Genomic DNA, 27,924 nt, shown 5'->3' on the forward strand with positions numbered 1-27,924 from the left:
CTGTGTGCTCTCCCAGAGCCTTTCTTCACGGGATGTCTGTCTCAGGGTGGTGGTTACCTTCCTTGAGGAGTGAAAACTGTGGTCTGAAAATTAACTTTTAACCTGTTTCCCTGGTGTATTCTGTTCTGCTGCTGTGCGGGATTCAGACAGTAGCTGTGGTATTTCTTTCCTTTGTGTTTAATGGTGAGTTTACACTACAGTTTGCTGCTACTTTGAGCTGAAAACAGAAAAGCAAAACCAAGAAAGTAAGTGTTACAGGAACGTGTATCTGGGACTGGTAACTGTACTCCACAACAGACAAAAAATGTATTAGCAGGTTGGCTGAAAGCTTCTGGGGGTGGTGGAAGAAGTCATGGAGGCCTCAGCTCCTGGAGACATCCCTCTCCAGGGTTTTGATGCAGATTAAGCCAATGCACATGAGGTACTGAGAGCAGCTTGCAGCTGCTCCTATCAGTCCCCGTGGTGGTGAAGGACTTCCCTCTGGAGCCTGCAGGGGTCTCCCGGTCCCCCGAGGCTGGCCAAGTTGCTGCACAGATCAGCTCTTCACAATTACAATTATTATTTTTTCATTATCTTCATATTATATTTATTACTCTGAGCTTATCTGTTCCTGCTGCTTACTTTTTCATAATACAAATAAAATAAAACTGGATCCATTCCACATTCTGTGAAAGAAAAAGCTCTGAAAGAACCTGCACCTTTTGGGGCTGTATCTCCTCAGGCCTGCTGGCAAGGCAGCTAGTGTACCAGAAATGAGCACTGCTTATGCTGCAGAGTAGTGTCAAGCAGTAAGTGAAGCTAGAAAAGAAGGAAGCTGCAAGCAAATTCAGGGCGGGCTTCTGTATTTCTGGGCATGTGGCCTGGCAAACAAAGGGATAATACTGCTTCTGTAGCATCTCGAGAAAGCTCGCTTAGATCATTAAAACACAGTGCATGGGCAGTTATCTTTGACAGTCATGTGAATGTTTTCATTCAAATACAACCAGTCCCAAGAGTGTGGGTGCTATAGTGTTTTTTCGCAGGTAGCTGCTTATTTTGCCTCCCATGCCTGTGAGCATGGGGGCACTGAAGAGCTTTCACTGAGCGGAGGAGCACTTGTGTGCTGAAAGTGTCCCAGCTGCAGAGAGCTGATGGCCTGGTGCCCCTCGCCAGCAGGCTATGCAGGTAGGTACTCAGCCAGCCCCACTGATTTTAGCATTACCGTGTCAGGATGCTGCATCTATAGGTTGGTTGCTGCACTGCGACATGGCAAAATAGGCATGTTGAAGAAAATGATTGCCTTAAAACTGGCTAACAAGGCCAAAGTCTACTGATTGGGGCCAGAATTTCACCTGCCTCTCTCTACTGATTGATTTATCATTTTTTCCCTCTCTTCGCATCTTTTTACCTGTTTGGGAGCCTAGCCATCATTGGGAACACTGCAAAGGTCTGATCACATCTTCAGGAGTAGTACAGAGAATATTTCAAAAGGGGTTTGGGCCCCAACTTCATGCAACTCTTGGATATCTGGCTGTAGTGGAAATGCTAAGTCACTGCTTGAAACAGTGATTGAGCACCTGGTAGGAAAGCAGGGCCAACAACCCAGAAGAGCTGAGGTGCATGCAATGCAATGCACCTGAGTGAGCAGAAGGGATGGAGCCAGGATCCCCCCCATTCCTGGACCTCATTTAAGGGTTGGCAGTGGAGGTAGGGGTATCTTGCTGGAGATCCCTGTGTACATGAGGCCTTTTGAAGGTAAGCAGCTTCTTTCCTTTATTTCTGTGCCCACGACTGTTGTATTTGAGCAAACCCTCACTTCCTGCAGCCTAGGACCTTGCTGCTCTGCTGTCATTGCTGCATTTTCTATTGTGTTATACTGGCAAGCTTCTCTAGTATATTTTTGTGGAGGAAAAACATATCTAAATCTGTATTCATGAGCAGCATGGTAGTGGTTCACAGACTGTGGATTGGGAATGATCTTTGAGTTTTGCAGTGCTGCTTTATCCTACTTCAGGGATCACATGGACTTGAGGGATTTCATTTTTCTACTCCACCACTGACCTTATGTAGCATAAAGCAGCCTCAATTCCATCTTAACCAAGTGCTGCCATACACGCTGTGCTCAGCTGCTGGGTAAAGGAGCAAGTTGAAGGGATGCTGAGGAAGTGCACATGAATTGGTGAGAGAAATTACAAGGGTTTTCTTCTTTACCTGAATCAATTGCTTGTGAAAGAAGGACATAAGTGCGTTCTTGTGGTGTTAATGTCATTCACAGAAGCAAGTACAGCAAGCAAGCTCCTGGGCATGTAGATTTTGAGCAGCACTTGCGATCTGGGTTGAGTGAGACTAAGATAATCCTTAAGCAAAGGGGCTAATTTATATCTCACCACTATTTGACATGGCTGTCTAGTGCGATGGATCATGGTGGTGGTAGTAGAGAGTCTATACCAGAAATCATAGAATCATAGAATTGCTCAGGTTGGAAAAGACCTTCAAGATCATCAAGTCCAACCGCAACCTAACCATACTACCCTAACTCTAACAACCCACCACTAAATCATGTCCTTGAGCACCACATCCAAACGGTTTTTAAACACATTCAGGGATGGTGACTCAACCACCTCCCTGGGGAGCCTGTTCCAGTGCTTAACAACCCTTTCTGTAAAGAAGTTTTTCCTGATATCCAACCTAAACCTCCCCTGGAGCAACTTGAGGCCGTTTCCCCTTGTCCTGTCACCAGTGAGAAGAGACCAACCCCGCTCTCACTGCAATCACCTTTCAGGTATTTGAAGAGAGCAATGAGGTCTCCCCTCAGCCTCCTCTTCCCCAGACTAAACAGCCCCAGTTCCTTCAGTCTCCCTTTGTAGGGCATGTTCTCCAAGCCCTTCACCAGCCTTGTTGCCCTTCTTTGGACCTGCTCCAGCACCTCAATGTCCTTTCTGTACTGAGGTGCACAAAACTGACTGCAGTACTCGAGGTGGGCCCTCCCAATGCTGAGTACGGGGGCAGGATTACTTCGCTAGTCCTGCTCACCACACCATTCCTGATCCAAGCCAGGGTGCCACTGGTCTTCTTGGCCACCTGGGCACACTGCTGGCTCATATTCAGCCAACTGTCCATCAGCACACCAAGGTCCCTTTCCATCAGGCAGCTTTCCAGCCATTCCTCCCCAAGCCTCCTCCCAAATCAACAAGTTTTAAATGTCATGTGCTTGGGAATGATATTGTGTTTAGGTTATGCCTGTACGCATTTTCATGCAAGTGCTTAGTCTTATTACAGCCAGTGGCTGGTGAAGTCATAGCCATAAGCACCTGCAGGATTTGGCTGCTTTGAATTGTAAAACTGTGTCATAACTGAGAGCTCCTTGGAGCCTTTGACTAGGTGCCACTGAGAGCTTGACACTGAAATTGTTCTTTGATCAAAAGGGGAATTTCTTCCTGAAATTTAATTCTTAGCTTTTAATGCAAATTGACAGGGAAATAGGAGTCACTGAAATTAAAACAAACAAAAACCAAATCCTAATTCATCTCTCTTCAGCTTTAATAGAAAATAACTTAAAGCTTGAAAAATGGGGGAATCTTTGTTTGCCAGCTATCCTTGCCTTCAGCAGAAGCAGTGGCTTGGCACCATCTCTGTGCCTATGTTGCTAGCTCTTGCAGCATTTAGTAGTACATATTGCTGTGATGAGCAGGTTCCTGGCAGTGGGTCACAGAGCAGAAGATGGCAGAGCCATCAACTGCTACTGTTGTTCTGCTCAGGAAGGAGCCTCAAAGACAGCTAGACAGAAAATGGAGAGGTGCTAGATAAGGGAACTTCTGCAGAGTGGGAGTAGCCAGAGATCCTGAGTAATGTGAAATGCTGAAGGTATGATGTGGAGCCCTCACACGGACACTCTGCTGATGGCCACGTAAAGCCTGGCTCCTTTCCAGTCTACCAGGGAGGTTTGTGAAGTCTAATTACTATTTGTGGCTTTGCAAAAACATTCCGATAGCACTATCTTTTGTCAGCAGTAAGTAGAAGCTGCACAGCCAGGGCAGACCAATTGCTAGATCATTATAGCTGTGTGGTATTGTGCAGAAGACAATAGTGCAGCCATCCGAGAGGCAAATGTGCAGAAACAACATTTTGCACCTTCCTCTTTGGAGAGCAGGAAGCCTCAAACTACTTGGAAATAATCCCAGAAAGCATCCAGCCAGTTGGAGCATCCAATGCCCCTGGAGGCCAATCAATTTTCAGCATTAAAAGGTAGGTAAGGAAGAGCTGTACTCGCATAGGTTTGGAGCCTTTCAAGATTTGAGGAGGCAAAATTGTTTAAAATCCAGTGTGAGTTGGATGCCCTCCACTGGATGGGGTCAATAAGAGCCAGGGGCTGCTTATACATCTAGCAAGGGACAGTCCCTTCTCCTAAGAGGTTACAGCTTAAACCACGTGGTAAAGACAGCAAGACTGAGCAGGGATGCAGAGGGGTGGGGTGAAGTGTTTTGCCTAAGATCAGATAGAAGTGTAATTTGGATCACCTCATCTCATCTGCTAGATCAGACTTCCCCTCTAACTGCTCTGTCTGATTCGGGGAGTGCTGCACTTGTCCCCTGCAGGCTCAGTCCTGGTTGCTTATTGGGCACCCTCCGAGCTGAAGGGGCCATGGGGGCTGGCGGAGAGCAGCAGCAGACTCTGCTCCCCTGCCTGTGGGACCATGGGAAGGCGTGGAGGAGAATGGAGAAGGCAGTGTGGTGGGAGGCTATGGGAGGGGCGGTCACGTAGAGAAACTGGCAGTGCGGGAGGATTACAGTGAAAGGCGCCAGTGAGTTTGGTTGTGAGGCTGTTCTGGTTGGGAGGGTTATGTTCTGTGGAGATTGTGGCTCTGGAGTTATAGCACTCCATAAAGCTTAATAGAGTTTTTCATCTCCTGGGGCAGTGCTGATTGCTTCCAGTGATGTTGTGATGACTTTCATAACTGAATTTTCATGTTAGTTGCTATTACAGTATGTAAGACTTCTCCCTTAGTGGTGTTAGCTATCTGCTAATGTGAACTGACGACTCTGTTTTCATAGCTGTGTCAGTCACTTTATACTCTTTCTTCTTTCTTTTTGAAGTAGAATTGAGTGAATTTATACAAAGATCAGCAAATGCGTCTTCATTTGATTTTTCTCACTTTTGCCTGTGAAAGATACACCTGCAGAGCCAGATAGGAGAATGGATGGCAAGTAAAGATGGTGGTTTTAAGTAGGAGGGTAGTGGACATCACAGATCTTAGTCATGCCAGCTGAGGGGCAGTTAGTTCCTAATCCTGAAAGCCCCAAGCAAGTCACTAGTCCTGTTGAGTTAAGGAGGAGCTCATGTGTCTAATTTGACACCTGTAGCGTGAGGGTGTTCTGTCTGAGGGCTTCCCAAGAGCTTTAAGAACAGTGTGATCAAAAACATACGGTTTACAGGACAGTGGACAGAAAACAATGTGCAGAATGGAGGTAAATAAAAAATACAAGTAAATGAGGTGGGCAAATTACAGTGTCAGTGGCAGAGCTGGGAGTAGGACCCAAAGGCATTTTCTAGTTCATATCTCTGGTTGAGACTGCCATGCTAAAACTGTGCTTGAATTGGGAAATTGTTGAAGGAAAAAGTGTTTTTGTATTTAAGCTGACTTCCACAGGTTTCTGCAGCTGTGCTCTCTGTCCATCTGTCTGGCAGTGCCATCTCTCACAACTCTGGAGCCTGTGGGACAGCAATCCATCGTGATCTGAGAGAGCACTTCAGGTCAGAAAGGCATCTGCTGAGATCTATAGAAATTTGAGAGGAGGACTATTGATGAAAGCTCTGTGACTTGTGCTCATCTCTGAGCACCAGCGAATCCAGACAGGACTGCCACCTCAAAAGGCAAGTCCTTCAGAAATGAAGCATTTCCAAGTTACTTGGTATTGCTGAAATCAGAAATGCTTCTGTGGTGCAGAGCAGGGCACGTTTTGCTGGGACACGAGTACATCAGTTGTTCAGGAACGTGCATCTCCTGAATATGCTGAGACAGCATTTGGGCTCCCTCTCCTATCTCCAAGCATGGAAAGTGGTAGGTGTGTGCAGAATGCCCAGCTGGGTTGAGGTGGGAGTTCCTGAAGGAGAGGAGAGATGCTGAAGAGCATATTGCCCTGTCCTCAGCTGCTGAGTTTCTCTGCTTCCTTCTGCCTCCTTCCCCTTCATTGCTTGAAATTGTAACTCCAAATGGTCCAGGCACGGACCATTTACTGTTATTATTTCCAATTTTTTAAAATCCTTCCTCAGTTTACTCTCCATGTCTATGTAGGGAGGAAGAGGCAGAGATGCACTTTCTGTTTCGAAGATGGATGGAGAGGTGGGAGCATTTGCTCTCTGAGTGGAAAGGTATTGTCTGGCACATTGCACATGGAGAAGATCTGGGAGCAGAGTGCTGAAAGGGGTGTGTGTGTGTGCATTCAACATGTCTCTGCCAGCATCTACTGCCCTGATCTAAACAATATGAGACATTTGAATGTTAATCAAGTTGGCTGCTGGTTTTGTCTCATTTAGATGGTGGAGCTGAACTCGAGGGAAGGAGTCCGGTGAAGAAGGGAGAAGGGGTGCCTCTGTGAAAGGCAGAGAGGGAGAGATAACCTTTCTGTAACTCAACAAAAGATGAGCAAACCTGTGTGCGGATGAAGGAGGGGTGGCTGGGGGAAGGTTATGAGTTGGCTTATTATGGAAGAGCTTGAACTGTCATCTGTACTTGATGGAAGCGAGAGAGATTGCAGTTGGAGCTGCAGAAGCGCTGCCTCCCTGATTGGATTAATAGAAAGGGAAGATGACTCCAGAATGAATGCCCATTATCTGCACTACAAAGGGATTAGTGTGGGTTTCAGATAAATTAATGGCTTTTGAGTTAGCGCAGAAATACTAATGAATGTCAGGGCCAGAGATGGATGGTGAACAAAATTGGTTCTCTTTTAGTGTGTGCACATGTGTGTATCCCTTTGGGATTACCAAAGCGTGCTTTTTCTCCACCATTTTAAGTTTTAGATTGGACTTTCATTTTTCACATTTAGTTGAAATATTCTCGAGTAGCATATTTGTCTGCAATATACAGTTATATTTATTTTCAGCCTTTTCATACCTAGTGCCAAAACAATGATTTTTAAATTGTTATAATTTTTGTCATATATGCAGAAAATCTTTCTAGGTAAATTTAAGAGTGCTTTCTTGAACACAGTGTGAAGTGCAGTCTCCATTCTGTGTATATGGGGACTACATGGGGAAGCTGAGGCCAAGGTGGCAAAGCAAAACTTAAGGTCCTTTTTGCTTTTGTGGATGGGAGGTAGCATCCTTCTCTCATTTTTAACTGCCTGTCTCAGGTTTGCATACTCACATTAAGTATTCAAAAACAATTATCATGGTCGTTGATTAAGGTTGACTGAAACTTGCCTACTTAATCCTATAAATGCTTATTGTTGGTCTTCACTGAGGGCAGTCCAGCCAGCCCTCCTAGGAAGCCCAGTGCGGTGGGGATGTGGGACCTTACACACAGACACATCCTGTGCTCTTTGCTTCCAAGCTCTGTCTAACCCCGGTACTTTGCTCTCCTAGCTCTGTGCTGAGGACATCCTATGCATGCTCAGAGGTGATCATGTTTTAAACTTGCTAGAGTGTGGGCTGTTGACCTGAGCAGTAGCTGGTTCAGCGGTGATGCTGGAAATATTTCCTGCCTCCAGCTACCTCCCCATCCCTCTAAAAGGCCGTGTGGCTGAGGGCAAGGAACTGCTGGTGGAAGGGCTCCTGTGTTACTGCACTTCCTGACGGCTGTGAGCCTAAAGGCATCGCGGGTCCCATCACCGGGAAGGTGGAGTCCAACAGAGCAGCAATTCGCTCCTCAGGGCTGGGTTTTGCTGTGGCAAATGTTAAAGCTGCCATTAGAGCGTAACAGTGAACTCCACCGGATTTACACCGGGATCGACAAAGGTGAGCGCGTCCAGCCCAGGAGGAAGGAGTGCTTGCACCTGCGGTGGGGCACGGCTCATCTGATGCAGATGCAGGTGCGGGTCTGCCCCCTGCTGGGCGCGACCGGTTCCAACGGTTCTAACGGTCGCACAGCTGTGCCCCTCCGCGAGGCGGGCGGCGCCTGGGGGGGGCGCTGTGGGAAGGGCGCGGCGCTGTGCTGGCGTGAGGGAGGGGCCGCGGGGGAACAGCAGCCCCTGGAGATGCTTCGCTGGGGCACGTTTGTCCTCTGGGAATGAGTCCATTAAGCTGAGCCTGGGGAAGCTGGGTGGTAAGGTGCTGTTTCAATTTGTCTTCCTTTTTTTTTTTTTTTTTTACTGTCCAAATGTATTGTAATTGGCCATAAATTAAACTAGTTTTCACTGAGTCAAGTAGTAGTTGCTGGCGATGGTAATTGGTAAGTGGCCTCCTTGCCTTTATGGCTCATGAAGTTTTTCCTCTTTTTCACCCCTCTGTCCTCGTGAGGGAGGAAGTGAGAGAGCACCGGGGTTCAACCCAGGTCTATCACATGAATGTGTGATAGGGCAAATATCAAATCTGGTGATAGATTCACTGTGGGAGATGTCCACATCGCATCATCACTTCTGTGCTTAGCATCTTTGTGTTGCTACTTGTATGTTCACCTTAAAATACTATACTGTTCTGGACTAGGTTCTGGGAGACTTGCACTGTTTCATTGCTCTGTCACTTCTACTGGATTATTGCTGAAAAATTACTTATTTTCTTTGTCCCTGTTTCCCTGCTCCCTCTCTGTAAAGCGCCTTGGCATCTCTGAGTAAGGAAGTGCTTTGTTTTTGATAGTCAGTGGTTGTGTTTTATAATTGCAGCATATTGGATAAAGGCTATTTCTATGGTCTTAGCCTCCGAATACATTGTGTACCATCAGAAGAAATGTAAGCCAGTATGACTGAGCAAAGTGAAATGCTAAAATGAATTAATGATCTCATTTTGTTTCTTCCAGAACACAAGCCAACGTTCCCAAATATTCTGAAGAAGGGATACTTAGAAATTAGAAGAGACAATGACAGCTACTGGCAAACCTGTTATGCTGAGCTCTCCCCATACAAACTGTACCTGTATTGCCTGGACAGCAGTGGCAACCAGACTCTTCCCACTGTGTATCCGCTCGTGCATTTTCAAAGGGTCACTGTTACTGGTAGCATTGAAGCCAAGGTGGTGGAGGCTGTCCTGTCGGACAACTCTCAGCTGCAGCTGAAGGCAGAGTCATCATGGGAGGCTTTGGACTGGGGGCGGAAGCTCTGGGAAGTGATGCGTGCTTCTGTGCCTACTTTCACAAGACAGCCAGAGCAAGTGGAGAATGTGCCAAAGCCTGACAATAGCAGTGACCTTTCTCAAACTAATGGATTGACAGAGAAGCCCATGGAACTTTTGCTATCCGTGAATCTGACTGAAAATACTAAGGAGTACCAAAATATTCTCAAGTCGGGGACTCTTTATAGGTTAACTGTCCAGAATAACTGGAAGGCATTTACTTTTGTCTTAAACAGATCTTATCTAATGGCATTCCAACCTGGTAGGCTTGATGAAGACCCTCTGCTGAGCTACAATGTCGATGTTTGCCTGTCGGTCCAGACGGATGCTCAAGATGGCTGTGACTCTTGCTTTCAGGTCATTTTTCCTCAAGATGTCCTCCGCCTGCGTGCAGAGACCCGTCAGAGGGCCCAGGAGTGGATGGAAGCACTGAAGACAGCAGCCAATGCCACTAGAGGTCTAGGTCAGAACCCACAGGTCATGCTTCGAAACAAACCTGGAGTTCGGCCCTTTGGAAATGATTTCAGGAAGAGCAAGCGCCAGTCTGTGACGACCAGCTTCCTCAGCATCCTGACCACGCTGTCTCTAGAGAGAGGGCTCACAGTTCAGAGCTTCAAGTGTGCAGGTAAGCAACTAGACTGCAGTTTCTACACTCGTTCTTCCTCTGCAGAAACAAACAAAAAGATCACCTGGAAGAGCTTACATTTGTTTTAGTAGCATGCAGCTCCCTACCTCTCACTACAACCGTAGGCACTTTTGTGTATTAATCTTTCTTTGCTCTCTAAAACATGGAGAAAAACCTAAAAGATATGCAAGGACTCTCCAGCGTTTGATGCACAGTTCTGAAGCATTAGATTGGGCACGCATAGTATACACTACATGGGCCAGAGCTTCTTTACTGGGCAGATGAGTTGTTTTCAAAGGACAGTGCACAGGTGGTCCAGAATCAAAAGGACCTGAATTCTGGTTACAACACAGGTTTCCAACATCAAGCACATGTGTCTTTTTATTAATAAGTCTCCTCCAAGTTGTTTTGGGAACTCGGTTTCAGTGCTGAGCTTTCTGAGGAGACTCCTTAAAGCCACGTGTATGTTTCCCTGACATACCATCATTTGGTGGCACTTATTCTAGCGCTGAGATCCTAGCATGAGTTTGGATCTGCTCTTCGCTTCCCTTGAAGCAGAGATGAAAACATGACCTTAAGGTTCTCCATCTAATTGTGAATCTCAGTTCATTTGGAAGGTGACTCTAGTCCTAGGCAGGAGTGTGATTTTTATCCTGATTGGGAATGAAGTGGAAACAGAAGGGACCCATGTGAATGCAGTTCATTGTTTTTTTGTTGTTGTTGTTGTTGTTTTTTGTTTGTTTTTTTTTTTACTTTGGTAAAGGCACCTTTGTGGAGCAAATTTGGAACCTTGTGCCAAAATTGTGCTCTGTGGGCTCACTTTAGTTATGTTCACTTAAAATTGCCAGCTGCATCAGAAACTGCTTTTCAGGAGGTTTTCATCTTTTGTTGTGGAAGCTGCTAGGGTCCTGCATTCCCCCTGGGATGGGGAGCTGTCTGGTTTGAGGGTCTCTTGTTGTCCTAGAACCACATGTGGCTTTCTGCGCAGGGGCAGCTATCTGGCCTGAATCCCTGCCAGAGGAGACCTCAGCCCACAAAAATGCTTGTTGCCTGCAGAGCTGGGTGTAGGTGAAGCTGGTTTTGTCTCTCTGTGATGATCACCTGCAGATATGCCTCCTGCTCACCTCTCCACGGTGCATGATACTTCTGTGGTTGCTGGAGTATCATAAAGGTTTACCTCATGGCATTTACCAGTTTGGTCACGTTGTGGGGGCTTCTGTTTGAATTCAGTTCTGTTCTTGCCTATGAATTCTAACTTCACGCCTTGTTTTTTCTGGGACTAATTATGTGCCAAACTCAGTTGAAGGTGCCTGGGTACTGCAACAACTCTGATTAACTGAACACTGTTGGGTACTTAAGAGTGTAAGCAAACATCTGCTGCCTCTAAAACAGGGATAACAGAGATGTCTTACCTTTAAGGACAGTTGTGAGAATGAAAGCTGCCAGGAGACTCCGGGCATAGTCAAACAAGTATCCCCAAGATGGAATCAGCCTGGTGTGGTACCCAGCAGGCAGAGCTTGTGAAAGTCAAGAAGCCAGAAGAATTAAGTCTCATCTTAAGATAATGTCCCAGATTGTATTCAAGATCTATTCCTTTCTTCTTATTTCTTTTCAAGCTTGGTGAAGGAATATTTTCTAATTTTGCTTCATCCTCTGACTGAGGTCCAGGAGAATTTCAAGGAGGCATTTCCAACAGGATCAGGTCCTGTAACGGCAACGAAATGTGTGTCTGCAATGTGAGATAGATTTTAGTGTTGCGTTATATTGTATGGGAAGAGATTTTTGAGTAGGAAGTGGTGGATTTCCTCTACCAAATATGGGACACTTAATCTGAACTCGTTTGTGTTCCCCACTAAAATAAAATGTTCTGACAGTGCCAGTCACATTGTGTCCTTTCCTGATACATGTGAGACTTTCCCAGTGCTCCTGTGGGCTCCTCTCAGTCTCCAGAACTGAGCAAAAGCTCAGTTCTCTCTTGCTCAGAGAAATTTGAATTGTGAGGAGTCTGTAAGAAACATGCTGCTTCCTGGATTTCACACACCACCACTGGGACTACCTGTACCCAAGGATGGGGATAACACAGTGTTTACTGTGGGAGCGTACCCTTTGCTGATTGCCCTGAGACCCTCAGAGTTGGTCTGTAAAAGTCAGCCGGTACTTTTGGCTGTTAACATAGCACAAAGAAACGAATGATTTTAATTATAACTGAGAGAAACTGAGAAATCTTGTCTGGCTCAGAAAGGTTGTGCTGAGGAGACTTTGGAGACGCTAAGTCTCCCTCCTTGTACCTTGCTCCCTGCAGGCAGTTTGTGCTGTTCCCTGCGTGGGCTGGTGTTTAAAGTAAGGGGCCTGCTGTTGGTAATTACATCTTGCAGGCATTGAGAGCAGTTTTCCCCGGGGCTGCAGGGAGGGGTAAGCTTGGAAAAGGATGAGGAGGGGGAGAAAGAAAAGTTTTGCTGTGAATTCTTCAGCCATTTAGTGCAAATTCCTGTAATTACCGTCTTTGTGTCCTGTCCCAATGGCACATAATACAGCAGAAGCCTTTCCTAATTGAGACCTTACAGGAGGTACAAATCCCTCCTTTGTTCGGCCTGACAAATTAGTGCCAGAAAGTGGCAAGGTCCGAGTGGGAATCAAAGGCAAGCAACACAAAGATGGAACTTAAGGCTACAGTAATAACCCTCTCTAGTCCTGCAGGGGTGGGAGGGAAGGAAAAGTAATGACCAATGAAAAATGAAGGGTTTTTTTTGTTATAAATTCCCTTGACATGACAGCACCTCAGGGCTGCTTTATTTATTTAGGAAAAGTGATTAAATAGTAATACAACAGGGCAGACCATTGTCTCTCAGGCTACCCCCCTTCTTACAGACCCCTGCTGCCTTGGCTAATTGATTGACAATGAACCTCTGATAAAGAAGGTTGCTGGGAGGACCCGATGGGGAGAGGTTGTGTTTTCCTGGTTTTTTTTCCACTCCTCTTTGCAGTCTTTGTGGGGTTCCCCTCCCCGTTTGTTTTTTTTTTTTTTTTGTTTTTGTTTTTAGTTTTTTTGTTTGTTTGTTTGAATTGCCCTCTGTATCTCCCTTTTCCTTTCTCCTTTAGTAAAGGCTTTTCGAGGGACTGCTCCCAGACAAACAGCTGACATTCACAAGCAGGTATGGAAGAATGTCTGCACTACTCTATTGACAAGTTTATCTTGGAGTCTGACTGGCACTTTTCAACTTGTGATATAAGCCAGTGTCATATGTAGTCATGGGGCAGGGGGACAAACTTAGTACACTGGAGTCAGAAGGCAAAAAAAGTGTCTTTTTCTTGGTCAGTAGACGCAAAATCTTTTCCCAGCATATTTAGCTTTCTGTTACTGGGGAAGACGGTATTATTTCTTACAATTTCAAAACATATATCAGGCTACTGATGAATGTGGTGAGGCATGCTCTTATAAACTCTTTTTCCTTTGGTGCCACTGGTTGCATTTCTGACTTTGAACAGCAATGTATTTAGAAAGCTGAATTAGCTAGAAACTACTGGCACTAGAATGGCACCCTCCTCTATCCTTCATATGTTCACATACCTGCAAGTTTGCTCCTGCCTTGTTGCTATCGTGCAGAGTGTACCAATGTTCCTGTGGGGAGCGTCTGGGGCTCTGAGCTAGAGTGACATTTCAGGTGAGACCTCTTGTCCTTGAACGGGTATGGAGTGAAAGTTGGTTGCAAGTGCAAGCTTGTAAATACTAGGTTTTATGACTTGATTTTTTTAATAAAGTAGGTAATAAAACATGTTAGGGTGATCTATTAGTTATTTTTTTCTTTCTACTTATTTATTTTACCTGGATTCAAGAGCAGTTCTAAACTGTTCATATTACAAATTTGAGGTGGCTTCCATGAAGGTGTGCTTGGCAGGTGCAGCGTCTTGCCAGCAATGGTAGCCAGTTGTGGGCACTCCAGTGGCACTCCTTTCTCCCTGTTTGGGTTGTCTGCAGGCTCCTGGGGAAGGGCGGCTAGCTGTCTGTCCTGGAGAACCCCTTCTGGAGGTCTGTCAGGAGCAGAATTCCCCAGCAGCCCTTGCCATTTGCTATTCCCTTGGTTTGTGCCTTCACTTTTCTGTAGATGAGGAAGGCAAATAGCCTCTATCCTTGACTCTTGATTTTTTTTTGCATGGCTCCTGATCTTTAAATGTTTCTTTCTTTTCCCATTTTATTTTTTTCTCTCCTTGTCCTTTCATTAAAACAAACTTTTTTTTTCAGTGGTCAGCCTGCCAGGAACACTTGTTGCTTTGACAACGAGTCCTAATGGATGTGGGAGTTTCTGCTTTCTGCAAAATGTACTCTACACCCTTTTGTTCCTCTGTGTGGCTTTCCTCACACCTGTTTTGGAGTACCTTCTGTCTTTTCTTCTCTGCTTTCTCTTTGACTTGTCACTTGCCAGAAGAAAAAAAATAATACTGTTGTGGCACTGCTGACTTAGCTGGCTGAACTGATTGCTGGGAGCAGAGTAGCCAGTGTTAGTAAACTGGCTATTTCCTGAGCCTGCAGCCCTGTCAAATCAGGCGGCAGGTGGAAAGCTGCTGGCTTTCAAGGAGTCAGTCTGCCTCTAGTGCTGTGATCCTGTGTATAGATGGGGAGAGCCCAGTGCTACTTGCCCAGCTCATGCAGCCTCTGCTCTTGCTCACTCCCTTGGTCTAAAACCAACTCAAACTCTGGTAACAATAAACTCAATCAAAAATAAAATGTGTTGCTAATAAATTGCAAGGCGGCAAGTGTAATTAAAAATAAAATAAAATAGATCAGCTGAATGTCATGTTGACTTATTCAACTTCCTAAAAAGCCAGGCAGTTGAAAAGCAAGAGGGCTCCTTCCTTGAATTTAGCTAATACTTAGTGAACCGTTACCACACCCAGCACCTAGTTAATAGCAGCAAGTAACAGAAATAGAAATAGCAGGAGAGAAATCTTAGCAAATATAGCACAAAAATAAAATACCAAAAAGTCCTTAGGAAAGCTGTCAGCTCTCTTGTCACTCTTTTAGTTCCCAATAATAATTGTTCTCACTTGTCCAGGACTTACAGGATTGTGCTAAGTACTGTACTTTATGCTTGTTTTCTTTTCAGCTAATCTCTTTGTTCCAAGATGTCAGCAGCTCTTTGTCTTCCCTGTATTTGAGACTTTGTAGTGCCCTCTAAGAATGTGTTTTGCCTTGTAAAGGTTTTATTACTTAATTATCTTTCTTTAGAACAGTCTTCAGGTCTTGTATGTCACTTTCAGGCCATGTTTCTATTGATTAAGAAGTAAAATTTCCATTGATAATAATGGTATGTCTAAAATCTTAGCTAGGCCAAATCCAGTTGAGCAAAAAGACCTTGTCAAGCAGCTAAAGTAATGTCTGAAAAGTACGTGATACCTAAACAAAGCCACTAACTTGTTAGGAGGTGTGGAGAGAAGGTTTCTATGCCAGGGTAACTTGAATTTGTTTAGCAGGCAGTGCTTCATCTGCTGTGCACTTGCATGTTTCGGAACATGAGGTTGCTGGTCCACGAGGTCTTTGATCATGTGGCATCTCATTTGGCTGGCGTCAGAAGACATTGTAAGGTGTCTCGTTTGTTTGAATTGATTAAATCTCTTATCAGTGATCAGTTATGCTCACATAAGACATTACATTTTCAGAGGTAAAGTAAATGAGCTCTTCAGTTTTAAGAAAGCTTGACTGTGGGGAAATGGCAATGAAAGTGTTAGCTTTGTGTAATCTCATAGCACTTAGGTCCTTCACCTTCCTACCATTTGATCAGTGCCTTCACGGAGCAGGATTTTCTCCTTTGTTGGATTTGGTTTGAGATTGGCCTGCTGCTGCCTGGAAGGGCAGTTCAGTTGAGTACCTGGCCAGTTCAGTGCCTGTCCTGTACCCTTATGTGCACTTTGCAATCTTCTGCTGCTATTTTACTACTGCCTGGAGGCAGAATAGCTGGTACACAGGTCTTGGCCGATAAATCTATGTATTTCCCCTGGCAAGTTTAAAGTGTACCTTTGCTCCCTGTACTGGGATATGTCACCCTATAATTCTAATCTTTCCGTGAACAACTCTTCAGGTTTTTAGCAAGTTATTGTTGTAGATTTTTTTTCTCCAATCTAAAATGTGTTGTTTTTATTTTTGTTATCTATGGTGCTGGGAGAATGAGCTCAGTTTTGCTGTGAGTGAGCATGTGCCTACTTGTAGCATAGGCTCTATGCTTCACTTTGGCAAAGCCTTGTGTCCTCCAGGCTTGTGAATCCTAAGAATTAATTCTGCTGGCCCCAAGGAACTCTTCACTATTTTTTTGGTCCATTTGTCCAGTGAAGCCAGTCCAGGAGTATGTGTTGATGAATTAATTAAAATAAAGTTTAAACAAAAGAATATCAAGACCAGGATGTCTACATGTCCAAGTCTCATCTGTGTCAGAATAGAGAAAGCTACACCTGGAAAAATGGAAGCATTTTCAGCCCTGAAAACTCTAAAGTCCCCAAATTCTTCTCTGGAGAATAGGGATCACGTCACAAGAACCTGTTTCATTTGCTGGGTTAGCATCTTTTAAATCAAGCAAGTCAGCTCACGTATCAGTGCAGTGTATTATTGGCAAAACTGCTACGTTTGTATGAGAACAGCAGAAATGTAAGAGAAGTTTGTGGATAAACCACATGCCAGCTGCTGGGAGGGTTTCAGGTTCTTTATCGGGCCTTCTGCAACGTTGATGGGCTTATTCATACCTGTGCTGTGTAAATCTGAGCAGTACGTATGCCCAAGGTAGCGCTGTGGTAGTGATGTGTAGCCAAGAAGAAATTCAGCTAACGTTGTTAAAGAATGTATAACCGCGCTAAATTCACGGTTGCTCCTCATATTAAGAGAAGGTACAAAATCAGCTGTGTATTTGAATGGAAACAAGGCTGATTATTTCAACATATGTTAATAGCCACTTTATAAAGTAAATGGAACTTAGCAAACTGGGGAGCCTTCAGAGTAAGTAAATGAGTGAACAGTATGGAATTAAGTGGTATTCAAACGAATTGCAGAGCAGGAATGAAAACTGAATTAAGTAGAGGCTCTGTGTGTGAAGTGACCTGGCCACAGATGCGGACACTGGCACCAGCATCTGCTCTGATCTCACAAACAGCTCACCTGCTCTTTTCTGTATTCTTGGCTGCCTTCTTAGTGCATAAAACCAACTATGAGTGTCATCATTTGTAGGATTGGGAATACTATTACTAATCACATCAAATTCTCAGTTTACTCATGGCTGGCAGACTTCCAAGAGCTGGCCCAGAGAGTGCATTCAAACCCCACCCCTGATTAAGGAGCTGGTGAACTACCAGCGTCCGCCACTAAGTCATTCCGTGGGAAATTTTACTTGTTTCTGTCTGGGAGTGCTTCAGAATTTCAGCAAAGCACCACATATTGGAGAGAATAACTCTGTAAGGACATGGGGAAAGAACAGCAAATTAGTTGAGGTGTATCCTATTCTTCGACAGTGCTTGTGGTCCTGTGAATGAGAAGAAAGGAATTTTTCAAAGCGCTGGACAGACTGGCCATCTGTTAAAGGATTCACAAACCATAACTGCATGTGAAGCATGTCTTCATTGCTGTTTTTAATTCTCTTGGAGCAAGTTCTTTGGGAAAAGTGAAGTTTCATTGCTGCCATTTGATGCACAGCTACTGTTTTTTTTTGCCCTTAATTAATTGATGAAGTCTATATGTGCTGTCACCTGGCTTTTTTCCACTCATGGTTGTTTTTTTTTCATTGTTGATCTTCTTGGAGAGGGTGATAGATCTGTGTGTTCAGCATGACTGACACAAAGGATGTTGTTTACTACACCTAGCTCTGACAGTCTAAATATTGTATGACTGTATTAAACCAAGTTTTGCTGACTGGAAGAAAGCCTGGGTGCGTAGAGGATGACTCATCTCATCTGCCTTGGGGAGCTGCTGTGTGCATGTGAGCTGCCAGCAGCAGGAAGGGACTGGTGCTTCCTGACCCATCTGCACAGCCTAGGCTGGGGTCAGCAACCAGCAAGCCTGCCTGGGGTGGGTGGCCAAGTTATCTTGGGCTATCTTTATTGGCACTAGTCAGGATGGGAAAGCTATTCATTTAGGGCTTAGTTCAAAGCTCCAGCCAATAGTCGGGCTTGCCATAGAGTCAGGAGGGTTCGTCCATCCTTTGGAGTCTGTTAAAAACCAAACAACAAAGTTGGGAATTGGGGGCTAATGAAGCCTTCCTTATTTCTGGAGAAACCGATATAGATCATAACTCAAGAATGTTTTGTATGTTGTTGGGGTAAATAATGTGGGATTTACGTGTTGTGTAGGTAATTAGGAGAGCTGCTCTGAAAGCAATCCTTCTTATTTTATTATGTTGGCCCATAATGTCAGAGGCGGAGGTTGATGGTACAGCAGTTCGTGTTGAACCTTCCCACCCATATTCTGTTACTTTTTATTGCTGTGCGACAGATGGCAGCAGTGGGACAGTCTGACAAAATGGCACCTAACATGGAAGTGCAGATGAAGCAAATGTGTGTCATTGAATTCCTCCATGTGGAAAAAACACCACCCACTGATTTTCATCGATGCTTGCTGTACGTTTATGGAGACCAAACAGTGGATGCGAGCACGGTGAGGTGGTGGGTGCTGCGGTTCAGCAGTGGTGACAGTGATGTGAAAGACAAGTCATGTTCTGGGTGGGCATGCATAGCTGTCACACCATGAAATAAAGTCTCTGATCAGCTCATCCATGTAAGTCAGCTAATTATGGTGACAGTGTTGAAAAATAGTGTTTTGTAGTTGAGAATTTGCGTCATCAAGTAGTGGTGTTGTGCTCTTTGTATCTATTGTAGTTTCCATGGAAATAAATAGGAGGCATTCTTTTTGGAGTGACCTATTTAGTAGGCAAGATGAGCTGAAGGTCAGACTTTGCTTGGAGTTTTAGGAGTTTGAATTATTTCTTTAGAAGTAGAATTACTTTAGAAAAAAATAATGCTATGAGGAAGAGAAAGCGCAGATAAAGATTCAAACCTGGGTAAGCATGTGCTAACTGAGCTGGATTGTGTCTTTGTATTGAATTTGAGTTTTTCCATAGGGTGAATTGGGGTTGACGCACAGCAACATAAGGTCAGCAACTAAAGTATAATTCTCACTTTCCCTGTTTGTGCTGAGAAGCTACAACAGTGTTTTATGTCTGATCTAACACTGCAAATTTGTTGCTGTGCACCTTCTGCTTAGTCTGTTTTATGGCTTTATCAAGCTAAAAGTCTTTTGAAGTTTGTGGGTCATTTTTCTTCTTCGTATTGTATGTTGTTTCTAAATGAATTAGCTTCTAAGCTAATCTGTCACAGACTTAATTATGGCACACAATCAGGAGGGAGTTGCTTTTTCCTAATACTGAGTAAATAACTTTATTGAATAAGGAAAACAGTTATGTGCTTATTTTGAGTTTGGTCTTCCTTTTTCCTTGTTTCCCTCTGTAGCTTGCTCCAATGTTTTATTGCTAAATGGCTAAAGAACAAGGTATGTGGATAAAGAATAGCTGTGTGTATCAGCCATGACTGTAAGAGCTTTATGATACCCTGAAAGTGACAGAAGTGGTGTTTTCTATGCTTTGCAGAATGGGAAGTGTATTGTAGTGACTTGAATTCCTCCTCCATGCTATAACTCTCACCACCACCTTATGTCAAGGACAGAGATTTGTTATAACTTTTTAACCTTTTCTTCTTGTAATTCTTTCCTCCTAAAGTCTTAGCATTTGGAGATGAGCTTCTTCATGTCGATACTCCTGCTCTGCTCAGAGAGGTGTTGTCGAGTGAGATTCATCTGTGCCCAGCAGCACTTTCTTGCTGATGTTTTTTCTAACCCCTCTTTTCTCTGCTTGATTCTAGTGTAGTTTTGTTATATTTTCTGTGATGGAAGGTTTAGGATCATTCCTTACCTTACTTTGCTAACAGTGTTCGACAGCCACACTTCTCCTGTTGGTAGCTTCCTCTGTAACATCTGATGATTTTGGGGGTGGTAGTAAATGTTGGCATATTCTTCTTATTCTTGGCTCAGGATTTGCCAGACCTCTGTGCAGAAGTTTCATGGATACTATTCTGTATGAGCATTAGGAATAGCTGTGAGGGAATTGGTGAACGTAGTGCTGCTTTTTTCCCCCAACCTGTTGAAGCTGTTTTCTCTTTTTGTAGGCAAGCATTTTTTTTTCTGCAAATGTAAAAGGTCGCTTCTCCTCAAGTAAACCTACTTCCTGAGTTGTGTTACTAATCTGTGAGATGGCTGGCTACATCCAGACATCTTGTGGGGAAGGATACTGAAGAGTTTAAGCCCAGGAATTGGTACTAGCTTTGCTTTTGGTAAACATGATGACAAGTTTATGTACCTGAATGACTAGGTGCAGAATTTCCAAGGGCGTTAAGCCCTGCACTGTTCTTTTCTCTTCTTTTTTTTTTTCTTCTTCCTTTTCCTCTTTTTTTCCCTATCTTAAAAAAAACAAAGTAGCATAAGTGGTCTATGCCATAGAAATATGTTTGTCACACTCTGCATCACTTTGAACTGCATAACATCAAAGAAAATCAGTGCTTTGATAACTTAATTTGAGAGGATTGTAGAAATAGCCATCATTATGAATCACAACAGATAAGAATGGTAAGGATGGTGATTTTCCAGCAGCAAAGCTTGTAAGCTAAGGGAAAATGTAAGGTAGGTGCCAGTGCTGCATTCTCATCAAAAATACCCAAACCTTAGAATTGTTGTGTAGCTTTGCAGAATATGGCTGACTTGAGGGTGTGAGGAAGACTGGGAAATACTCCATGTAAAAATGTGTTTCTGAGAAGCAAGGAAACGAGCATGGGCGCAGAGAAGTACTGGAGTAAGGGAAAATTTTCTGCTTGGGTAGAACTTCTCTTTATAAAGCCACCCTTCCTGAAGGGAAAGAGCTTCAGGGTTTTCACTGCAGAGCCTTTCAGTTCTTCTGGGCTGGATGTAGTCCTCTGGGAGCAGGAGGAGAACATACTTCTGTGCTTTGTCATTCATCTCCCAGGGAAGCTCTCTTCTTAGACTGGAATGAGTTTCTGGTCCTAGGAGGTGGCAGGAAAGGATGTCTAAATAGTGTCTTCTCGTTTATAAATATTTTAGCTTGGAATGGCGACAGTTCAAATCTAAGAAGTTGGAGTTTAGCATATTGTTGCCTTCAGCCTAACTGGTGGTAGCTAGATTGCTAAGACAAACCAGCAGCTTGTGGCGTGGCAGGGAGTGAAAACAGTGTGTACTGTCCCATCCTCATTCCCTAGAAAGTGTTGGCTAGTGGGGAACGTTTATAGAGGTTTTAATGGCATTGAGCTAGGAGATACCAGTCTCATTCTGTCATAGCTGTACCGCTTGTACTGCATCAGCTGGTCCAAACACATTGAGCTAGAAAAACCCTATGTGTTATTTAGCAGCCTGTTTCAACCAACGTGAGGCGACTGCTGTGTGTAATGAATGCTACAGCTGGAGTCAGTTGCGGTATCAAGATTCACGCTTCAGTGCTTTTTGATGATTAAAAAAAAAAAAAGTATCTAGAGGCAACTTGCAAAGAGATTTAGACCTTTCACCACTACTTTTTACCATGCTGGCACTTAAAAACATGCTGTACTGAGATACTGCTGACACAAACATGCTCTCTGAGGACTTGCTTCTATTTAGCTTGGGAAGGGGGAAGAAGTGCTGTCTTTTGTATAGTCCTTCATCTTGCTCTGTGAGCAGAAGATGGGTCATGTTTTTCTGTTTCTTTTACGGAGGAGCAGGATTTACCTCTGCTGTGCTCTTAAAAACATGGGGCTCCATAGCAACAGTGTGAGTACCTTTTGTGAGCATCTTCCAGAGTTAATAGATGAATATCTCATCAGATGAACAGGACTGGTTATTTTGTGTCTCTTCAGCTGTTCAAAACCTTCATCTTTGTGTGCTGAGGCAATTGGAAAACAAAAGTTCTATATGTACCTCAGAGTACTGATACTGAGCTTACCACCAAACATGCCCACTGACTTTATCCATAGCAGCACTGTAGAGCAGGTCTGCGTGAGAACTCTTATAAATGGCTAGTCTGGAAACTGCATGTGTTAAAGGAGAAAAGAACAGGAAAGTGCTTGCTTTGTGCTGAGGGAAGTATGAAGTTGTAGAATGGAGTAGAATAGTTAGAAGGGACATTAAAATATCATCTGTTCGAACTGCCGGACCACTTGAGGCTAACCAAAAGATAAAACATATTAATGAGGGCATTACACGCCTCTTGTACATTTGCAGGCGTTAGCATCAACCAACTTTCTAGGAAGCTGTTGGCTTCTAAGTCATGATCCCAAGCTGCAGTCTTACATCATCTTGTTTTGTAATGTGCTGCTGGATTTCTAGTCTTCAGTTTACCCATGTAAAGGCACATCTGCATTCTCTCTGCCCTAAAACTATTGCTCTGCAAAAAATGCTGCTACTGTATACCATACCAGAATTATTTCAGCAATTACAATAATCTACAGTCATAATATTTATCTTTTCTGTTTGATGATATCAAACTAAGATGAGGTCACCTAAGACGAGATCACATTTTTTTCATTAGGTATCTTGAGTAATACCACTTGATACATACTTACATTCTGATTTTATGAATGGTAAAGGAGGAAGCATTGACATAAGTATTTCATCAACTGAACTCCATATACCTTTGCTGTTTTTAAGAAAATGCATACCCTCACTTCAGGGGAAAGAAAAAAAGAAAAAGGAACTGATTGAGAAAAAGAAACAGGACAGGTCCTTCACTGATTGTCTTGATAGTGTGTATCTCAGAGAATCAGTGGCCAAGTTGCCCAGGAGCGGGGACGTGGAGGAGGTGAACTAATTGTGCCAATCAGGTTGTTCTAATAATTTTGATTAGAGCAGAGGGGGTATGGTAGTGTGAGCTAATGAGGGGAAGGAATTCCGTTTATGACTAGAGCAGCTGAGCAGTAAGCTCTCCCCAAGTAATAATTTCTACTAGGAGGAAAAAAGGATTATCTCTCTGAGACAAGTTACATAATTACACAAAACAAAATCAGTTATACTGACAAAAGCAGCCAGTCCATCTACTTCTGCCTATAAAACTGTGTTTAACCAATATTTTCTTCTGTAAAAGTGATGTGTGAGGGTTCTGCTAATCAACTTTAGTATCTGGCTCCAGCAGAAACTGTCTGAGACTTCCATGTATGCCAGTGGGGCTGTAGGGCTGATTTGTCTACAGCTGTAATGGCATATGGGGACACTACCATTTGAAATAAAAGCAGCAATATTGTCATGTGTGCTGTGTTATAGAGGTGTTAATAACAACCACAGATAGCTCACTGTTTCTTGGCCAAACGTTTTTAGCCTTGCGTCTTGAGCGTATTTTTTCATGTGACTATGCTGTCTGTCTTCCAACCCTCTACATTAATATTATTTGAACTTGTTGGCTCATTTTAGCCACAATTGTGAGAAAGGCAAGGGTGTCAAATACAGTGACTTTGTGTATTTTTTGAAAACAGGTGGTCGTGTGAAGGAAGGGTCTTCATTAATTCCTCATTAGTTAAAGCAGGAAACTTCAGGAAGGCCCTACAGCTGGATCTGGATTGATGGGCTGAGGCCAGTTGTTTGAACTTTAACTAGACCAAGTGTTGGGTCCTGGGCGGAGTCCCTGGCAAGCTGGGTGTAGGAAAAGGATCTGGGCGTATTAGTTGACATTCGGCTGAACATTAGCCGGTAGTGTGCTCAGATGGCCAAGCAGGCCAATGGCATCCTGGCTTGTATCAGAAACAGTGTAGTCAGCTGGAGCAGAGGGGTGATTGTCTCACTGTACTTAGCACTGGTGAGGCCATACTTTGAGTACTGTGTTCAGTTTTGGGCCCCTCACTATGAGAAAGACATCGAGGCCCTGGAGCATGTTCAGAGAAGGGCAGTGAAGCTGTGAATGGTCTGGAGCATGAGTCTTATGGAGAGTGGCTGAGGGAATTGGGATTGTTCAGTCTGGAGAATGAGGCTCAGGGGAGACCTTATCACTCTCCACAGCTAACTGAAAGGAGGTTGTAGTAAGGTGGGGGTTGGCCTCTTCTCTCAGGTAACAGCAATAGGAGGAGAGGTAATGGCTTTAAGTTGCACCACGGGAGGTTCAGGTGGGGTATTAGGAAAAACTTCTCAGAAAGAGTGGTGAGTTGGACTGGAGAGGTGGAGTCACTGTCTTTGGAGGTGTTCAAGAGCTGTGGAGATGTGGCACTGAGGAATATGATTTACTGGGCAGTGATTCTATGTTTTTTGATGGCAATGACTTCTAAATGCTGAGTATCTCAAAGTTGCTCTTCTGCCTTTGTTTCTTGAGAAGTGCTAAGTACTCTTTAACTGCTCTCTGACCTCTGTCCTACATGCTCAAGTTACTGAGTTTTTTTTCAACACTAGACCAAGGATATATTTATTTCTCCTTTTCTAAGGAAAAAGACATAGTGATTGTGGAGGGTTTGTTTGCTATTATGTGGAGTTAGGTTGGTTTTGTTTATTTTTTGTTGAAATGACCTCAGATGAAGGAATAATACTTTCCTTATTGTATCCTGAGCGTGCACCTCTGGCATGCTGTACAAACCCAGTCTTCTCCTCTCTCCTCCAGGCTGTCAGCGCTCCATAGGCCTGTCCAATGGGAAAGCCAAGGTGTGTAGCTACAGTGGATGGTATTACTGCTGTACCTGCCATGTGGATGACAGCTTCCTCATCCCTGCACGACTGGTTCATAACTGGGATACTTCCAAGTACAAGGTAATCTCCCTGTAAGTTGATTTACTAGTGAGTGAACTGAATTGCTGTTTCTGTGTAAACACAGATGTTTTACCACATGTTGAGGCTTAAAGGCATTGTCTGCTGAAAGTATCTGCTTTGTTTCGCTTGCCAGAATGACCCTGGCCTGGCAAGTCCATATACTCTCAAGAAGACAGGTATTTTCATCACAGTTTCCTTAGCCAGGTCTATGGTGTTTCTCCAAAGGAGCAGCTGTACTCCTCTTCTTGATGGCATCTTTTCCATCATTGCTTATCTAGTTGTTCAAGAGACAGGGAGAGACAGAATGACTGATTAAGATTGCAGATTGGTAATGCTTAGTGATGGATACTAAAATTGTGGAAATGCCCACTGGAAACAGGCATAACCTGAAGATGGTGCTTGCAGAAGCCCAGTGTGTCCCATTTCTTGGCACAAACATTTCTAGAATGCCAGAACATTGCTATATGGCACTTGTTTGAACCGGACACTTGAAAATAATGTAAAGAGAAAATTCTGTAGTTGTTTACTTGCAACACAAGCAGGTTTTCTAAAACTTCAGTGATCTGCTATTGCTGCTACCTCACTGGTTGGTTACTATATAGTGGAAACTGATTACGTGCCTCCAAGCGTTATGCCAACAAACATATTAGCAGTGTTGTTTTGCAGTAGCAGAGGGCATGTGCTGAAACAACGGTGAACTCATAAGGAAACCAGATCATACTAGAGCTTCAAACCTAGCAGCCACTGTTAGGAGAAGCTGTTTGATGTTTTGTGTCTGCGAATATTATTATGATGGGCTATTTGAAAAGGAAAAAAATAACCAGTAAATGCCCTATTAGAGGAAAAGCAGCTCTCTTGAGGAAGAAAATTTGACAGAAGTGAAGATTATTAAAAGGTAGCCAGAGCCTGCCATCAGGAAAATGATAGTCTTGAGCCACAAATTGCAAGATTTCTCGAAGCTACAAAGCTGTGATATGTGGAAACAAAAAAACAACAAAAAAAAAAACCTTTCCCTTTCCTAGAAGCTAAGAATAAATATTTAAGAATTCTTTTTTTGGATGCCTTTGACAAGGTCTGAACTTGCTAGGCTAGGGCACGACAGGTAGCCCTCATATGGAACAGGTAGATGGTAAGGTAAGGAAATCTCATATCAAGGTGTCAGTGATACTGCCAGGAAAATAAACTGGTTTGGTTTCTAAGCTTGGGGAGTGAAAACTATGCTCTGTTTCCTATGGTCTAGGTGTAAGCAGCTGAGGGAAGAAATGAAAATGGGACTTCCAAGCTTAAGCTTTCATTGAAAATCTAACATACTGTAATTCTTACAGTGAGAAATTGTTTTTCATTTTGTTTACACCTGTGTGAGGTGGCTTGGGACCACAAACAAATTCTTTGTCAGTCTGTACTTTGTCAGTCTCTGTGCCAAAACACTCAGAGATGGATGTAAGAAAGGAAAACCATTACTTAGTTTGGAAAACATGACAGCATCTCCAACTATTGGGAGGGGAGCTGAGACAGGGAGAGAAGGTCAAGGGGTCATTATGTGCCACAGTAGCAGTGTCAAAACTGAGCTGAGATCACCAGCTGGATCTTCTCATCTTGACTTCATCCAGGTATAGGATTAAGTTAACATGTAGCTGTTGTTACTTTCGGGAAATCTTTTGGATTTTTTTCCTGTTCTGTTCAATTCTGCATGCTTTTATTTTTGTCCTTGCTTTATGCCCATGTTGACTAAGCAGTGCTTTTCTGAGGTAGGCCACATTGCCTGCACTTGCACATCCACGTCTCCTTCTGCTATTCAGGGGCAAGGTTTGATGTTCCTTTTTTCTGTATGGTCTGAAAGGCAATTTAGTGTTGGCTGCTGCACTTAATGTTGGTAATGAAAAGGCATGATTCCTTAGCAGCGTATTGATTAAATGTACTGATTTGGCAAAGGCAGAAATCTTGTCCCACTTCCTTGAGGTGATCTTGGTAGTAATAATTTCCTCTGGGGTCGTTTTCAAATAAGATCACTTAATTAGTCAGCATTTCACTTCCGATAATTGGCCATTGTGCCCACATAAAGCCATGCGGCCACGTTCCAAAGTGAATCTTAGCAACAGAGCGTCTCCTAAACACACAGCCATGGCCCTCACAGGTAGTGCAGTAATGTCTGAAAGCAGAGCTCCTGCAGTGGGTGTCTCATTCCCCAGTGGACTATTAGCATACCCCAGAGATGAACTGAGTAGATTAAGCATATGCCACATATGATGGTCAGAGCTGAAACAGGGCTTTAGTCTTCAAAAACTTAGTGTTGCGCACAGGCTAAAATGTGCCTAGCGTTTCACTAAATGGAAGGAAAGCGAATGAAGAATTTGAACAACTACATTCCTTCTCATGCCTTTCCATTGCCTTTTTTTCCTTTCTCGCTTCTGAGAGGTTTCTGGTGTCTGTCATACCCGTCTGAGGCAAAACAAGCAGCAGCGCATATTCTAGGACATAGACTTTTATGGTGATATAATGTAATTGGACATGTTTCTCTTCTGTGTTTCATGAAGTCCTGCTCAACTGAGTACCATCTTGCATCAACTAAGTAAGTTTTGTAAATGGTTCTTGTCTTGCTTTTGGCAAGATAGGACTTGAAAAAAACAGAAGCAGTAGAAATCTTTTGAGTTGTCTTCTCTTACCACGTTGAAAAACAATGCACTTAGCACCTGAAAGCCCGTGGATAAGTAAAATCCCCTTGGCTGCAGTAAAAGCTTTCAGAAGACTTGGTGGTTAGGCATATGTCTTCTGTCATAACCAAGCAGTAGTTCAGTCCTCAGGTACACTTTTTCTTTTCCTATCTCCCTGCAGTTTCCCTACTCATGTTTTTCATGCTTGTGTGAGGGGAAAAAGAGGTAATCTTCTGAACGTGCCTTCTTCCTTTTATTTATGCCAACTGTTTTCCCATCATAGAAGCTAGTAAGTTCTGCAGTTCAGTTCAGGTACGTTCCAGCCTGTGCAAACAGACAAACATAGCAGGAAGTGAACTGTCTGTGCCGGAAGGCCTCAAGGAAGGCTGGATTCTGGTAAATTGAGTTCTGAATGGTAAATTTGCAGCCTCTTGAAAAGAAAAGTCTGGAAATGTTAATATCCATCCTTCTGTGATGCTTGAAATTAAAACTCTTCAATTTGCCCCTTATCATTCCTACTGCCTTATGAATATGTGTTCTGCCCAGTATAACCTGGGGTATTGTGAACGTGCTGATACACATACTAGTGTATTGGCTGATAGCAACGTGAATTACTATGACTG

At 43.7% G+C, this 27,924-nt stretch overlaps 1 protein-coding gene across 5 annotated transcripts in view; it reads left to right on the forward strand.

Moving 5' to 3' along the window:
- The window catches only part of PLEKHM3 (pleckstrin homology domain containing M3), a 137,296-nt gene that overhangs the window by 24,336 nt on the left and 85,036 nt on the right, over positions 1-27,924 (forward strand). For all 5 annotated transcript variants that reach the window (XR_002439610.1, XR_002439612.1, XR_002439613.1 and 2 more), the window contains 2 exons: positions 8,933-9,868; positions 24,505-24,650. Coding sequence is in view for 1 of the 5 variants with exons in the window: in XM_021399698.1 (XP_021255373.1) it covers positions 8,933-9,868; positions 24,505-24,650 (1,082 nt within the window). In the remaining 4 variants the exon portion in view is untranslated. The remainder of the gene's footprint in view (positions 1-8,932; positions 9,869-24,504; positions 24,651-27,924) is intronic.

This window comes from Numida meleagris, chromosome 5 (genome assembly GCF_002078875.1).
Source record: "Numida meleagris isolate 19003 breed g44 Domestic line chromosome 5, NumMel1.0, whole genome shotgun sequence".
In the NCBI taxonomy this organism is placed as follows: domain Eukaryota; kingdom Metazoa; phylum Chordata; class Aves; order Galliformes; family Numididae; genus Numida; species Numida meleagris.